The sequence below is a fragment of the Leuresthes tenuis genome, unplaced genomic scaffold (assembly GCF_036924035.1).
Source record: "Leuresthes tenuis unplaced genomic scaffold, fLeuTen1.0.hap1 SCAF_17, whole genome shotgun sequence".
NCBI lineage: Eukaryota > Metazoa > Chordata > Actinopteri > Atheriniformes > Atherinopsidae > Leuresthes > Leuresthes tenuis.
Window position 1 is genome coordinate 32,084,693 of NW_027325371.1, and position 15,964 is coordinate 32,100,656.

Here is a 15,964-nt window from a genome sequence, read left to right on the forward strand (position 1 = left end):
GAATGTCTCATAAAATGTAGATATGTGATATTACATATCTACATTGTCTGTACGTCATATCTGTTTGGAAAATATTCACATTTGCATATAATTGAACACTACCTTTTCACAATCAATGATAACCTTGTGCCATTAAACACCTGGCAAATCTTGTTAAGATTTTCAGTGACTTTTTTATTTAAGTCTTTCAGATCAGACATATTAGATAAGCCTTGCTGATCTGACAATGAGAAAGGAGAACATTTTCTCCCAAACAGAGATTTGGGATTAGGTGGAGGGGACAGGATGGGATTTAAGTGAAACCAGAGCACAGTAGGGGACCTCGGACTACACAGGAATGTGAAGATTATTAAAAGGTCTTAATGATAGTGGGGAAAGATTTTTTTTTTGTTTTCATCAGCAGTTTGTATTAAAGAGGTAATGAAAAAAATAAGTAAGAAGCAAAGAGTGTACATGTAACTTGAGTATTGTGATGAGTATAAAATTTGAGTGCCTAAAATCTGTTAAAGATATGTCTGCATTGAGCCTACATAGATCATGGATGATAGTTAATCAAAAGGGTATTTTCTAAATGATGACCTCTGTATTTGTGGAATAGGCACTTGTATGTGAATAGTACTTTAATTATTGATTAGTCAGTATTTCATCAAGCAATACACAAAAATGATGAAAAGCCATTTGAATTAAGTAGTATTTTACAGTCATTTGTCTGTGCAGTAATCAGAGATTACATATAAGATATGCATATACACAGTATATGCACTCTGTCATGTGAGGTTTATGAAGTACATATCAGTGCACATTTTACAAAGTTAAACTGCAGTGACACTTGGAGCGCAACAGCTATTCTTCAAATTCAAAGAGTTGCAACAGGGCACAGTAAAAATATTCTTCAGGTGAAGTAAACTGTCTATCAACAGTGTCTTCATTGAAAAAAATGTCCACTCTGATCTGATAGTTCTTAATACTGATGGATTCATTTGGAGGCAATATCTTATTACTTTAGCTATTGAAGCCAGTTGTAACCTTTTTATAAAACTTAAGAACTTTAACTCTAACTCTAAGAAAGAGACAGTGCTTTATATTTATATCAGCGCAGCATATTGTTTTTCTGTAATTTATAAGAAAACCAATACCTTTGAATTACAGCACAGTAAACATGTTGACTACAGTCTTTAGCCAATGTACCTAATATATACATATGAATATACACACACATATATATATATATATAGATAGATATATAAATATATATATATGTATATGCCTAAAATTTCAAACTAAGATTTTTAACTAAGTTATATGCTTTAGTTGATTGAATGAATGGGGTGGTGGGAGACACTAGTACATCACCTAATAATAGACAGAACATTACAATACAGTAAATTATAACTGCTGTAACAAGTTCAAATCAAAACTATATATTTTTGTTGAGAAATTTAAAGGCTAAAAACAGCATTAAAGTGTGCTTTTTGTAATAGAGTTCAAATGTGCTTCATAATTGAAAATGATTGAAAGATTTCTCAGAGACCTGCAGCTCTAATGTTAAGGGTCGCCCGAGGACCCTGGCTGCAAGCCACCTGACAGTCTGTTCAAATCCTATTGACCAGGATTACCACAACCAAGGTTATTTCCTAGGTGCTGTGACCACTTAGTTCCCCTCCAGGCTCTTATTGGTTAAGCCAGTTGCTAGCTGTAACAGATGTCAGCAGTTTGTGGTGAGATGAGCACATTGATACAGACTGGATTGTTTTTACCATTTTTTCCCCAGTGTCTGTGTATTACATAACTATTTCACAGATCAGAGGGAAGCAATGGTGCAGTCTTACTGATTCATAGATAATGATTATTGACTGTCATTGCCTACATATCAATGAAAATGTATCCCATGTTGTTTAATAATTTTGCCTTATGCATACACTTTCTGTAAGTAAAAAGTATCAGTCAAAACACAGACCTCACTGGAACTACATGTGCACTCTGGTGTGTCTGAAAGACATGAACAAACTGGACAGAGCTAATGAGCTGAAGATGTTTTTCAGTATGTTCAAGAGGACGGCCAGCATTGTTCTACCCTTTCCCCCTACCACATTAATCTCCTTCCAAACACAACTTCCTAAATGTCCCGCATCAATAGTGTTAACCTCTGCCATGGACCTCACTAACATCTCTGTGCACATCAGGAATATACCAAGACTTCCTCAGCCTCTCCCTCCCTCCTGTTTGTCTTCAGCAGTCAGGTGAGAAATCAGCTGGAGATACTGAACTGGAAGAAGCCTGCAGGTTGTGAGGATGCCAGTCCCTACAATCCTAAAAGCCTGTGTAGATCAGTGACTTGGGATTTTACAGGACCTGTCCTTTGCCTAAGTAAAGAGAAAGTTCCTCTGCTGAAGATGACATTATGCCTGTTCCACTACCCTGAGACCTCAATGACTTTAGACCACTTGCCCTAAACATATCACATCTCATAATTCCTGGATAAACTGTTATTAATTAACCAAATAAGCTTGTGGTCCTGAGGTTTTCAGGACCCACGGCATTTTGTTTGTCAACCTGCATTTTGTGTTGAAGATGCCATCTACCTGCCTCAGCATACCCACTCCCATCTCGACAAAGCAGTCAGTTCTGTGAGGAACATGTTTTTTGTTTTTTTCTCCAGGGCTTTCAATACAATTCATCCTGCACTGTTAAGTGAGTAGCTTTAAAAAAATACAAGTTGATACTTCCACATTGATTATTTACTATCAAACACACCCTTTGCAAGGGTTGAGTGTTCAAAGAAGGTGGTCACCACCATAGAGAGCACCACAGGGGACTTTTGTCTCACCATTCCTCTTCACCTTGTGCACCTCTGAATTCCATTAACTAAGAGTCCAGGCAACTGCAGAGATACTTTGATGAGTATCTGCAGTTATGGGGCCTGTCAGTGATGAACAGGAGGCTGACTATTGGACTGTTTTGTGGGATGGTGTGGGAACAATGACATCATCTTGAACATAAACATGACAAAAGAGATTATTGTGGATCTTAGAGGGACAAGGAATATGCTGTACACTGTTTGTATCCTGTGAGAAAAGTGGTGGTGATGAAGGACGACAGACACCTGGATGTTTGCCTGAACAACATATTAAAAAGGAAATGCAACATTGAGGCTTTTTACAAGCATGAATGGAGTAAACTCTAGCTCTTGAGAAAGCGTAGGTCCGTCAACGTTTGCAGCATGATGTCTGTGTACAGATGATACAATCATGAGTACAATTTTTGATGGAGCAGCAGGATCAAATCCAGAAAAAAAAAGAACAAGCTGAGCATAAAGGCCTGCGCTGTGCTGCGGGACTGTTCTGGAGCCACAGGAACGTATTGTGCAAAGAAGAATGCTGCACAAGTTGCTAAACATAATGAACAACATGGCACACCATCTGCATAGATGAGTGATTAAAGAAAAGTTTGTTTAGTCAGAGGTTTTCTTCAGCTCAGCTTTAATAAGGACTGGTACAGAAGGCCATTCTTTCTCACCAAAATAACCTTATAAAATTGATCTATGACAATTTTCTTTATATTAATTGTTAGCCAATCCATCATCAGTCATTATTATACTGCAACAATAACTTGTCATTGGGGATTGATGAAGTGATGTTCTATTCTATTCTACTCTATTCTATTCTACTTCATTTGTCCTTTAGCCACTCTCGCGCTTTAAGACTTTACATCATAGTTTGCACAGCTTCTTAAAATACTTTTTTGTTGTTTAGTCTTGAACTGCTTTCAAGTTTGCATTTTCATGCTCAGAGCTCAAATGATTGTAAGCTTGTAAATTAACTATTAACTAGTAACTATTATTATATTCACTGACTCAAAATCTTTTCTGCATATTTATAGACTCAGATAACTCATGCAAAGTTTTATTCACATGTTTTTGTCCACTACAGATTTATCTCTGACACTATGTCATAACTTGAAAATCTACAGGGCCCTTTATGAGTCTGTACACTTAGCTCTGAAGATGACAGGCAAATCCTTTGGGTGTGCCAAGTTCAAGTTTGGCAGTAGTGACTACATTCAGCTTATATCATAGCAACAGGGAGTGTGCAGAAACATACCCCCAGAGGTCACCATCTCCACAGTATGCAGCCATACAAATCTGGGACAAATAAAACTCATCAAATTAATATTGGGCATTGGCTCTCTGCCCTTCCCTCTCATGCTGTTTCTCTCATCTATGTAATCATCAATCTTCCTACCACTCCCCTCTTTTTAATCATCTGTTTTTCATTCCCTACCACCCCCACACACAACCCTTCTATCTCCACAGCCAGCCACTTCCACTTAAATCCAACAAGAATATCAGTACATCCACTCCGTTTTTACAGATAATCCAATGATATTTCTCCTCCCATTGTTTACAAAGTGTACCGTGGCCTCATGTAAACTCTCCTCATTGTGCATAAAAGCCAATGGCGCCAGTATTTTCTGCAGATATCTTCACTACATAGGAATGTTATTTGACTTCTAACCCCTTGTCACTGCTTTTGATCATTTGTCTTTTGCAGAAATCAGCAATATATATATCTTTTTTTTTGTCTTCAGATTCCCTAATTTTTTCAAACCCTATTCATTTTCTTTTTGTCTTTATTTTCTTGTCTTTGTCTAGGTTCAACTAGCCAGAGGTCACCAACAGGGGCAAAACCTAAGATAACACTGGACCCCTACATACGCCTCAAATCTGATAAGTTAGACTTGGTGAGTCCTGCCATCTGGTCTGACAAATTGCTTTAGTGTCATGCTGCTAAAAGCACTGATTAGCCAAAAACATAGCACATGAAAGTCTGAAATATATTAAATCGTATTACTTCAAGTTAACAGTGAGTTACTGTAGTAAGCATGTTGGATGTGGAAAAACACATGCAAAAACCCAAGGGACTAGGGCAAAATCCTTAGGGCAAGATAATTGTGTAAGAGCTTGAGGGGGCTTCTGGTCAGCAAGGAGGAGCTGTCTGAGGAGGATCAAACTTGATTGCTGATACTGTGGAGCCTATTTAAATGTCTTCTACTTTCCATGTCCTGGTGGGTCAGAACTGTTGTGGTGGAGTGTGAAAGACCAGCATTATATAATTTTATTGTCAGAATATTATGAGTCAACAGTATATCTTTTTCCTGATGTGTATAACTTGCTATAATGATCAGAATGGTTTGGTTCAAGCAGTGGGGTCTTTATTATTTCCTTTATAATTAATTTCAGTTATTTCAGTCTTTCCCTTTTCTTGCACTTTTCCTTTCTGTCCACCCCACTGTTTCAATGTTATCCTTACCTTGTCCTTAGATCAAGGTGTCATATTAGATTAGATTTCTTGGATAATGTTTGCACCTTAGCTAACAAATTACAAAGTTCTTTAGTTTGCACTGATGAGTATCACTACCAGAAGTAGAATTTTCTGTGAAAATGTTTCTTTTTGCACAGAAAACTGTAGGATAATGTATTATTTCTCATTGTAATGTAAGAGTGATCTTCACACAAAAGTAGTGCTTCTGTGATTTTCAGAACCCCAGAAAGAATTTGCTCTGAGGCCCTTCCATTTGCTTATGTGTGTTTTTAGAATTTATATCTAGGCTGCATTAATTCTTGCATGCCTAAGGGCACACACTCAGCCATTATGATCGTTTCCATCCGGATGTGTTTACATCCGGATGTGTTTACATCACTGTTAATAAGAGCTTGACTTGATAAATGCCTGTAACCACTTCAGTCATTTTAAGTATGACTAAATGCTGATTTTACCTGTGTGTGTGCGCGTGTGTGTGTGGCTCCTTGTGGGTTTTTGTGTCTATGTGAAATGAGATGTAGATTTACATTCCACTTTGTAATACAAATGTCAGAAAATCAGTCATCCTAAAAGGAAAATCATGATACAAATTCACATTGAGGATTCAGCTAATTTTGAGTAACCCATTTTCAGTTATAGAACTTTCTCAGCCCCTCTGCCCCCAGATCTGTCTTTATCAAATTATTGATCTCTCTCAGACACACTCTCTGCTTGCTTTATCACACTTTTGCTGTTCATTTTTATGTTATTTCTATCCTATCAGCACATTTGCGGTCTCCACCCCATCCTACCCTCTGGCCTCCAATATATCTTCTTACAAGCTCTACTCTTTCCCATGTGTTCCCATGTCTTTTCCCTCTGCACAGTATTGTTACCATCATTCAGCTTTCATTTTAATTTTGCCGAGATGCCCAGTTGTAGGTTGACCGTTATCTACCAATTTATTAATGGGATTTGAGAGACTAGGAAAAGTTTAAATGTTGACTACAGGCTCAATTCCCTCTTGATCTCCTTTCCACTCCTTTCCACAGAGAGAAGATGGGTTATGGATTTTTGTTGGTTTTTGGTTTTTGTTTTGAGGGATACAGTAGTTGATGAAGAAATGACACAAAGTACTAAAAAAAACATTTAAAAGAATAGTCAGTTTGAAAATAACATTTTTAATCTAGTTATATTAGACATTTAAGTATGATACCATTGCAACAGAATCAGTGTAAAAAAGTTGAAAGACAACGTTATCATTGCTTCAACGACTGATGTGGAATGATGTGTCTGTGGTGATGATCCTGTTCCATCCACCATAGCAACAAATGCAGCCCAGACTGTATCGGGACTTAGACATATTTTAATTGTTTTTTGGTCTTTGTACTTCAGTACATTCTGTTTGAAATAAAGTAATAGAAACAATAGATACAATTATAGTGCCAAGTCTGAGCTTTAATTTCAATAGAAATCTCTATGTGGAAGAAGTAATCAGACAAAAGTAGTTGAATACAACATGTATGAGTATGTAGACATATCCTCCAGATGTCTCTTGGGTAAGTTAAAAGCTGCAATTAACAGCACACTTTTTACCAACACCATGTAATAACAGCGCTGGCCTATATTGTACTCAATCTTTAAAAGTACAGTAAAGGTAAAGGATTTATTTAATAACTATACCTCTGTGGATTTGTGGATTTATGGGAAATGTTTCTCTATTTGTGTTTTTCTCTCTCAGGCTTTGTCCTTCCTTGGCTTGGATGTCACAGAAGAAAAAAGGAAGAAGTTGAAACAAATTCTGACCCCTGATCCACAAGGCACTGTAGCGTATGGAGGTGAGGCATATGAATAGAATAGAATAGAATAATGCTTTATTCATCCCCCAGTGGGGGAAATTCAAATTTGTCAAATAGCTCAAAAAAATTACAAAAGAAATTATAGATATTTACAATGATTGTATATTATACAACAACAATACTACTACTACTAATAATAATAATAATAATAATAATAATGATAATAATAATAATTATAATAATCAATGACTAAATAAATAAATAAATTTGAGAAGAACATGTCAGCAGTCACTATTAAAAATGGCTGTGGAGACAAAGGACCTCCTGAACCTCTCAGTCCCGCAGCGCTGTGAGATGAGCCTCTCACTGTAGCTGCTCCTCTGTCCTGCCAGGATGCTGTGGAGAGGACGTTTACTATTCTCCAAAACAGAATAGAATTTCCTCCTCATCCGTTGCTCCACCACAGCACTGAGAAATATGCACCATATACACACACATCTAACAAGTACTAAGTCACACATAACCAGTTTTGTCAAAAACAAGGTGAAAGATCTGTGTTGAGATATTGTCAAACCCTGGTCTCTGTGTGATTGCTGCATGTTGCTTACTGGTTGTGACACTTGTATATATGGTGTCACAATGTGTAATGATGAGACAGCTCTGTGTCTTTTTGTATCCAGGCAGTCCATCAAAGGGAAGCATTTCTATACATGGTCTGTACATGGTAATCTTAACACACAACATGAATAAACAATTAAAAAATTTTAAATGTATGTCTAAAACATTAACTGCTGATATGCTGTGTAAATCTTGTTACATAAACTACACTTTTTTAGGGGACTTTCCTCACTGCAGCTGCAGCAGATGACAGGATGATATTTCAGGTAGACACAGATAACCTCTTCAGGCCACAAAGGTCACTGGCAGCAATGATGAATTATGAAGATGCTCCAGAGAATAATAGTAACAAAAGAATCAATGTATGCATAGTACTTTGTGAGAATTTTAGGAACTAAAGATAAACTTCCAAGTACAAATTATATAAAAATATAGCGACTAATATTACATCTCATGATTCAAAGGGGCACTACACAAATGTAAGGTTGTTGGCATGCAAAACCTTAGCAGTTATCTCAACAACACAATACAAAATATCTGAGACATAACATCTTACCTATTTTTATTTTAATACATTCTGTTTATGTTTTTTTAAAAAGCGACTCACAGTCTTACAAAACATCTGATGTCCTCTGCATACATGTATACGTTTTTTTGGATCACATTTTGTCAGGTTTCTTGTACTCATAGTTCTTCTTGAGATTCAGACAGTCTGAACAGTTAAATTCTTCTTTAACCGTTGATGCGCTGATCGACTCAGTGAATGACTCAATTGATATCGGGGGTTCTCTAGGGTCAGGCCAGTGGAGGACAACTTAACTGACAAAACTTTATTTAGATTCAAAAGTTTTGGTATTTGTTACGTCACCTAGAGCTTCAGTGAACAACATGGTGGTTTAATACTCTAAGACTGCAATCAGGTTCTGTTAGAGAATGGATTTGAACAAATTTCAGCACTTATGTGATCTTAATGTACATTTCTTTATTAAGGTGTAGTAATAGTTCTCCTGGTTGCCTTGATTACTCAGCTTCTTTTCTGTCATTTTATTCTTCTTCCCGTCTGTTGGATCTCAGACTTCGTGGAGGCTACCCGGAGCATCTTCCAAGAGGAACTAGAGGAGCTGGGTTTGGGGGCGGGTTCCTTCACTTTTTCCTACCATGAAGCAGCCAGTTTAATGGACACATCAGCCTTCCATTCACCCGTAAGCCTATCTCTTTGGTGTTACATATGCCAGTAACATCCCAGAAGTACTGGCTATTAAACCGTTCCCAAACCACACAACGGAACATGCAGAGACAAGTGGAAGAATTAGAGTAGAAAAAAACAAATGTGTTCACACTTTTCAATCAAATCCTCTAAATAAAATTGTCTCTTCCTTTGCGTGTGTGCCTGTGTGTGTCTGCAGACATATGAATCGGAGTGCAGCTACAGCAGTGAGGAGATGGAGCAGTTTCAGACAGAGGTGAAGCAGCTGCAGACTCAGATGAAGCAGCTCAAGGTACACACACAATCTGCAAATAGCCACAGTCAGCCACGTGTTTATACTATAAATACTCCTCTGACACTATCGTATTCATGCTAATCTGCTCCACATGCAGCAACAGACAACATAAAAAGATGAGTGAAGCAATGTGTGACATCTATCACTGGTTTGCATTGGAGCCAGTTTGAGACTCAGATGCAACTTATGGCCAAAACCAATGTATTTGCTTCAAAATAGTGTTAAATAATTTGCCCTCCAATCAAATACTCGCTGCCCCTTTTGATTTAGTGACTTAGGTCATTGTACAGATGGTTTATCACAGGGTGTTTAGTAGAAGGTGCCATAGCTCCATACAGCTGCTACATTCAGTTTGCACAGATACTCTGTTACAGTCAATCCTGTTATATTGGTTACTTTTTTTTTCTAAGAAAAGCTTTTTTTTTTTAGCAGTTAAAATCATTTTTTGGGCTAGACATTAAGAAATACGTGAGAGTACAAAAAGGAGGGCTTGAGTCAATATAAACCAAAAACACCTTTGATCTTAAAACAACATTATAATCATGAGTAAAATACTCTCAACTCCATTAGGCCTACTCCATTAAATGGTGATGTACTGTGTAAGAGAAAATTACTTTTTTGCATCTGTCCATACCTTCAATGGATTCTGAAATACAGAGTTGTGTAAGGTTTCTTTCTCTGTTAACATGACTTTTTAATCTAAATCCAGTTTTTGTTTGACTGCTAGACTTGTTGCTTTTCTTTTGTTGTACTAAAATTGTCACCCGAATTTAAAATTTTTTGTCAGTTTAATGGATTCCGATGATTTTAGTAAGGTGAGATCAATTTAACGGTGGTACCGTATTCGGTAGAATATCTCTTATTTGTCGCCTTTTTACTTTTAGCAGATGCTTATGAGTGTATGTCTTTGTGCACACACACTTAGCAGTCTAACACTAACTGTTAAGTAGCACCTATAAACGAGCAGCACAAACCGACAGAATGCTGGCACATCGTCTAAATCACATACTGTAGCAGCATTGTACCTGCTTTGATTGGTTCAGTGTACAGTAAACACAAATCCTACAAAATGCTAGAGCTTCTTAAGAGGGCTTCTTAAGCTGGTGATAGGCCTCTTTTTAAGAGGGCCAGCTGGACTAAATCCAGCTGGTCAAAGGCAAATGAACCAACTGGAAGCTATGAAAAAGAAGCGCTCTTTGTTTTACTGAGGCCTTTCACCCACTTTCTTGACAACTTAACTATGGCATCATCTGCTGCCTCTCTTGGAAGGTGATGCTAAAGGACATGGAGCACAGCAAGAAAACCCTTGAGGAGGAGCTGCAGAAGACATCAGAGGTGAGACGCCAGCCAAAACACCTTGTTTAGAGACATATTGTTCCCATAGTTGTTTTACATCCCCTCCATGTTGAAAGCAGTCACCTACATGTCAAAGACATTTATTTAAAAAAATAAAAAGATTATGTATACCATACATAGACTACTGTATCACAAGTGTTGTACTTTTCAGAAGGCCTGTTTGACTGTGGAGGAGAACACCCGTCTGAAGAGCCGTCTGCAAGCAGCCGAGGCGGAGGTGGTGCAGCGGCAGGCCAACAGCGCTGAGCAGGACTACGAGGAGGTTATCCAGTTGCTTGAGGCTGAGATCAGAGATCTGAAAAACCAGCTGGCCAACAAGAGGCAAACACGAGGTGCAGAGGCCACCAAGGTGAGTCCAAAGCAGGCACTGAAATATTTCCCAATGTTTTCACACCTTCTTTAAGAAAGAGTGCCATGGTGCTAATTTTCATGCCTGTTCCTTTTATTTGAGAGCGTTCGATTCCAAATACTTTTGCAAAAAAATCTAATACTTTAAGTGAGGTTGCAATATTGAAATAGCAATTGTCAATGCAACACTTTGAGTATGTGTATTATGCATACAACTATTTTTTATGCTTTCTGATAATATTCGTTGTACTTTTCCATAATGAAAATTACACTGAACAGGACTTTGGAGTACATGGTTTTGTCTTTTCTACTGATGCATGGGAAACACCGCTCATATTTTCATCAGATTTTCAATATGCACATAAAATAGGCATGTGTGCATCTTGGAGAAGACACCATCCTGCTGTATGGACTTGTTTGTTGAAGAAGGGCTCATCTATAGCTTTCAGGATGAGGACTTTGGAGACCCTTTAAATGTACTCTTTAATTTAAACTGCCAAAAATAATTTTAAAAAAGCACAGCAAATGAACCATGTAGATGTAAGCAGAAAAGCAAAGCATGAACTCTTAAGAATGCAACAGGATGCATGCCAGTAAAAAACGACACAGTTCAAGACACTGTGAGGTATTCTACATCCAGGACATTGTTGTGCGGTCTCTGCAGCCTGTATTGAGTTTATAACACATACATGAAATTAGATCAAATCACAATGAGTGCCCGTTATCATCTGCATTCAAGAGGTAAACAGAAAAAACATGAGTCTAAACATAACAAGCAATAATGGATTTAGAGCCCAGCACCAACAACTGACTGTGTTCTATCATGTGGAGTTAAAAGGCAAGCCATTCCTCTCCTCTGTCCTCCTATCCTCTCACAAGCTGGGGGCCCTGCAGCACCAACATTCTGCTGCCTGATTCTATATCCTCTTCTCTCTGAAAAACATCAAACTGCATTTCTCAGTGGCCAGTCAGCTCTGCCTGTTTTCACCCGCAATCTGCTCTGATAAAAAGGCTTTACATTCATTTTCTCCTGTTCTGTGACAAAGTGGGGAGTGACACCATTTGTCACCAAAGGCATTAAACCTAATTCTGTCTTGATTGAAGTATTTTAGCGTAATTTTGTCAGGGGTCAGTGGACACTTACTATCCCAGGTTTGTTTGTGTTGTACTTCCTACTCGACCTTTTTTTTTTAGTTAAAATACATCAACATCTGTTAAAGTATTTAGTTAACCGTCTTTATTGTTTAACATTTGTTTGGTCATTTGTGAACTTACCTTGTGTTCCAAGGTCAAAAGGAAGAACAAAGGAATCACTTCCTGTTGTATTGCCTTTGGACTTAATGACATCATGGAAGAGACCAAGTGGAAAGATATTTAAGGCTATGCTATTGGTCTGTACACCAGTGTGTGTAAGAGAGCAAAAGTGGTAAAATGATTATACACATGCCTTATTTGTTAATAATTTAAAAACACATTTATTGATTCGCAGTGAACTCACCAAGTGCTGGATCATTATGTAAACTCATGTGTTGTATTCCAGGGATAATGATTCAGAGCACTCCTCAAAAATTCCATTTGGCAACATTATTACCAAAAAAAAAACCTTATGTGATGTTGAAGCCTGTCTCTTTATCAGAATAATGTATGACAAGAAAAAGCAATAAATCCCTTAGTATGGATTAGCTGACTCGTGAGTATATAACTATGCTTGTCATCAGGTGAGCCCTTAGAAGAGATATGCAATGGTTCTACAACTGTTCCAAGAAGAACCTGTGCTGTTTTATGATTAAAGCTCACACCAAATATTGATTTGTTTTCATTTCAATCCACTTTCATTCCAACAGCAACAAATGTAAGGTGAAGAATTTATATAATATCAATCAGACTATGCAGCTCACTTCAAACATCTGAGTTACCAATTTTAGCATTTTCTTATGTTATTATCTTGGCAGCTTCTCTTATAGTGTTTATTGTGCACACCCAAAAATGAGCATATATGTGTGTGTGTTTGTCAGGATGAAGTGGTGGAGCTGAACAAAAGGTTGATGACCATCGACTCCCAGCTGAGAAAGTCAGAGCTTAGCAGGAAACATCTGGAGATCTCCAACAAGAAACTTCTGGGCTTTGCACAGGTACAATGGGATTAATGGGGCACACTCAATGGAATGCAGTGAATTAACTCCATGGTATTGTGCTTCGCGTTGAGGAATCCGCCACAAATGACAAATTCTTAATTTGTCAGATTATTTCTGTTTTAGTTATCACATTTTTAAGGAGAATGTGGGAGAGAACTACCACTCAGCTGAAGGTCTCTATGGAGATTTGAAGCTGTAAATAAACTCCACGGTAGTCAGCACATGTTCTGTCCCATCTCATGCAGACTGGGATGCTGCATGCTGTCTCATACAGTCAAATCACTGACCGTTGCAAACATTTTGCAAACAGACCCTGAAACTATACTGAAGTCAGCTCTCCTCCCAGTGGATGAGTGGCATACTGCAGCTATTCTTTGTGTGCACTATGTGTAGATTGTATTGTAATTCTGCTTCTGAACTTCTGCCTCTGAACATCGATGAGTAAAATGGCTTAACCGGCTGCTAGAAATGCTTAAATCACTTTCTGAAATCTGCGTGTGGTTGACATTTATATTAATCCTTTTGTGTGAGACCTAGTTTAAAGGACACCCAAATACTTGGACTTATTCCATAGTTTGTTCAGCCCGTGCTGAAAGCTGACCTCATTTAAGACAGCAGGACTTCCCATTAACTGAGTATATTTTGGATCCCGTCTGACTCAGCTCCTACATGAGGACTATGTTTACCATTGAGCTGCAGATAAGCTTTTCCAGAAGGTCAGAGCTACATCTGAATAAGTCTTAAAAAAAAATGATAGTTAGTCCGTACAAACCTGGAACTCTTGTCAGACTTATCCACTAACAAGCAAGGTGACACCCAGCTAGATGCACAGGGTTCAGCAATACCATTGTCAAGCACGTACTGCATCTCCCTGCCCATCACCTTAAGCTTCTTTTCCGACACCCAGTAGAAACGCTGGTGGATTGGCTGCGTCTCACCTACATTGTCACGCTCAATTAGGTGAGTTTTACTTGGTATATCACCAAACAAACACGGGTACTCATTGATCAGAGAAAACAGCTCAGCGCTCCCTACCTCAGACAAATGCCCAATCAGAAGTTTCAGATTTTTCAGAATTTTTTAGACTGCCACGCAACAAACTCTCATCAGGTTGGATGACCCCGTCAACCTCCGGTTCAGACAAAAACCCCAAACCTCATGGCAAAGTTGTGTGGACTTGCTATGCCCTGGTGTTGATAGCAAACCATTTTGGTCTGACAGCTGGCGTAGCACTGTGAACGGGCCAGTAAACTTAGCCTGGAAAGAGGAACTGACAACTGGCAACAACACAAGTACCTGATCACCAGGGCTAAACTGCCGCTGCTCAGCTTTATGGTCATAGAAACGCTTCATCTTCTTCTGGGAAGAGGTCAATTTCTCCCTAGCATCTCCCCCCCAGCATACAATAGGTGGCAAAACCCATTAACATATCAACCAAATTACTAGGAGGTTCTGACAGCCCCATAGCATGATGCAACAATTTGAGCATGATGCCAAAAACAAGCTCATTTGGACTAAACCTAGTGCTCTCCTGCACCACTTCACGAGCAACCAACAGAAGCCACGGCAGCCCATCCTCCCAGTCCTGGTTTAGTTCAACACAGTAGCCAGGCAATAGAGATTTCAATGTCTGGTGAAATCTTTCCACAGGCCCTTGACTCTGAGCATGGTACGCAGAAGCCTGATTATGCTTTACATGCAGCTGTTTCAAAACCTGAGCGAACAGATAAGAAGAAAAGTCCCTGATCACTCTGGATTATTTTTGGAATGCCAAAGATGGAAATGAACTGCGTCAGAGCCTTTACCACAGACCTAGCTGTAATGGTGCGAAGAGGGTATGCAGCTGGATACCTTGTGCTCTGACACATTACTGTCAGCAAATAGTTACAACCAGCTTTGGAACGAGGCAAGGGACCGACACAGTCAATAATCAAATGTTCAAATTTGCTGAACAATTGCTGGAATAGGATACAGAGGAACCGTCTTAATACTCTGGTTCGGCTTACTGGTCATCTGACATGTATGGCATGTTCTAATGTACCTGAACACATCCTTCTTGAACCAAGGCCAGAAAAAGTACCACAGAATGAATTATAAGTCTTGTGGACACCCAGATGCCCTAACGGATCATGAGAAGCCTTCAACACTTCACTGCAAAACTTCGAAGGAACAACAATCTGCCAGACAGGGTCACCAACAAAGTTTTTCCCACGCAGCAACCCATTTCCACACCAACAACCCATCCTTCAACACATACCCACTTAAAACACTCTCTGTCTCCTCAACATTGAGAACCTGATCAAACAACTGACTCAGAGAGGGATCTGCTCTCTGCTCCGCCAGCAGGTCACTGCGAGAAACGGACAAAAAAAGACTCAGGGGTGTCTATAGAGAAGAGCTCACTCTCCCCTGCTATGTCCTCCTCAAGGTCAGTAGTAGACTCAGACTCAACACGGCACATAGCTCGTGTCACAGCACAAGCCGTGAAAACTCCAGGAAAACACTGAGCACTCTCATCTAGCTTTCCTGTAACCACAGGTGAAGATGTTACTATGGGTGGAAGCGGCAAACCATCAGCCCACACATGGATCCCAGCAAGATCATTACCAAGAATAACATCCACCCCTTAAGGTGCCATGACTGTTGCCGGTGTTTGTCAAAGCCAGTCCTGATTTTCCGCGAACGGATTGTCAGTATAGTTATTAGTTATTGCCTGTTACTAAATAACTACGTAACAATTTCTCCATGGTGGGACGAATAAATGGATTCTTATTCTTATTCTTATAATACAAAGTCACTGCATTTACTTGGAAACTATGTCTTGCATAGCATTATGTATGTACAGTATATATTGTTGCTGAAAGGATGACGAAGAGCTATTCCACAAACAGTCGGTTTATTATAGA

At 38.8% G+C, this 15,964-nt stretch overlaps 1 protein-coding gene across 1 annotated transcript in view; it reads left to right on the top strand.

Annotated features, from left to right (window-relative positions):
* Positions 1-15,964, top strand: part of LOC140272899 (syntaxin-binding protein 4) — a 67,546-nt gene that overhangs the window by 48,241 nt on the left and 3,341 nt on the right. The window contains exons 12-18 of the mRNA XM_072368407.1: positions 4,652-4,740; positions 7,042-7,138; positions 8,792-8,919; positions 9,124-9,216; positions 10,489-10,554; positions 10,727-10,924; positions 12,939-13,055. Coding sequence (XP_072224508.1) covers positions 4,652-4,740; positions 7,042-7,138; positions 8,792-8,919; positions 9,124-9,216; positions 10,489-10,554; positions 10,727-10,924; positions 12,939-13,055 — 788 coding nt within the window. The remainder of the gene's footprint in view (positions 1-4,651; positions 4,741-7,041; positions 7,139-8,791; positions 8,920-9,123; positions 9,217-10,488; positions 10,555-10,726; positions 10,925-12,938; positions 13,056-15,964) is intronic.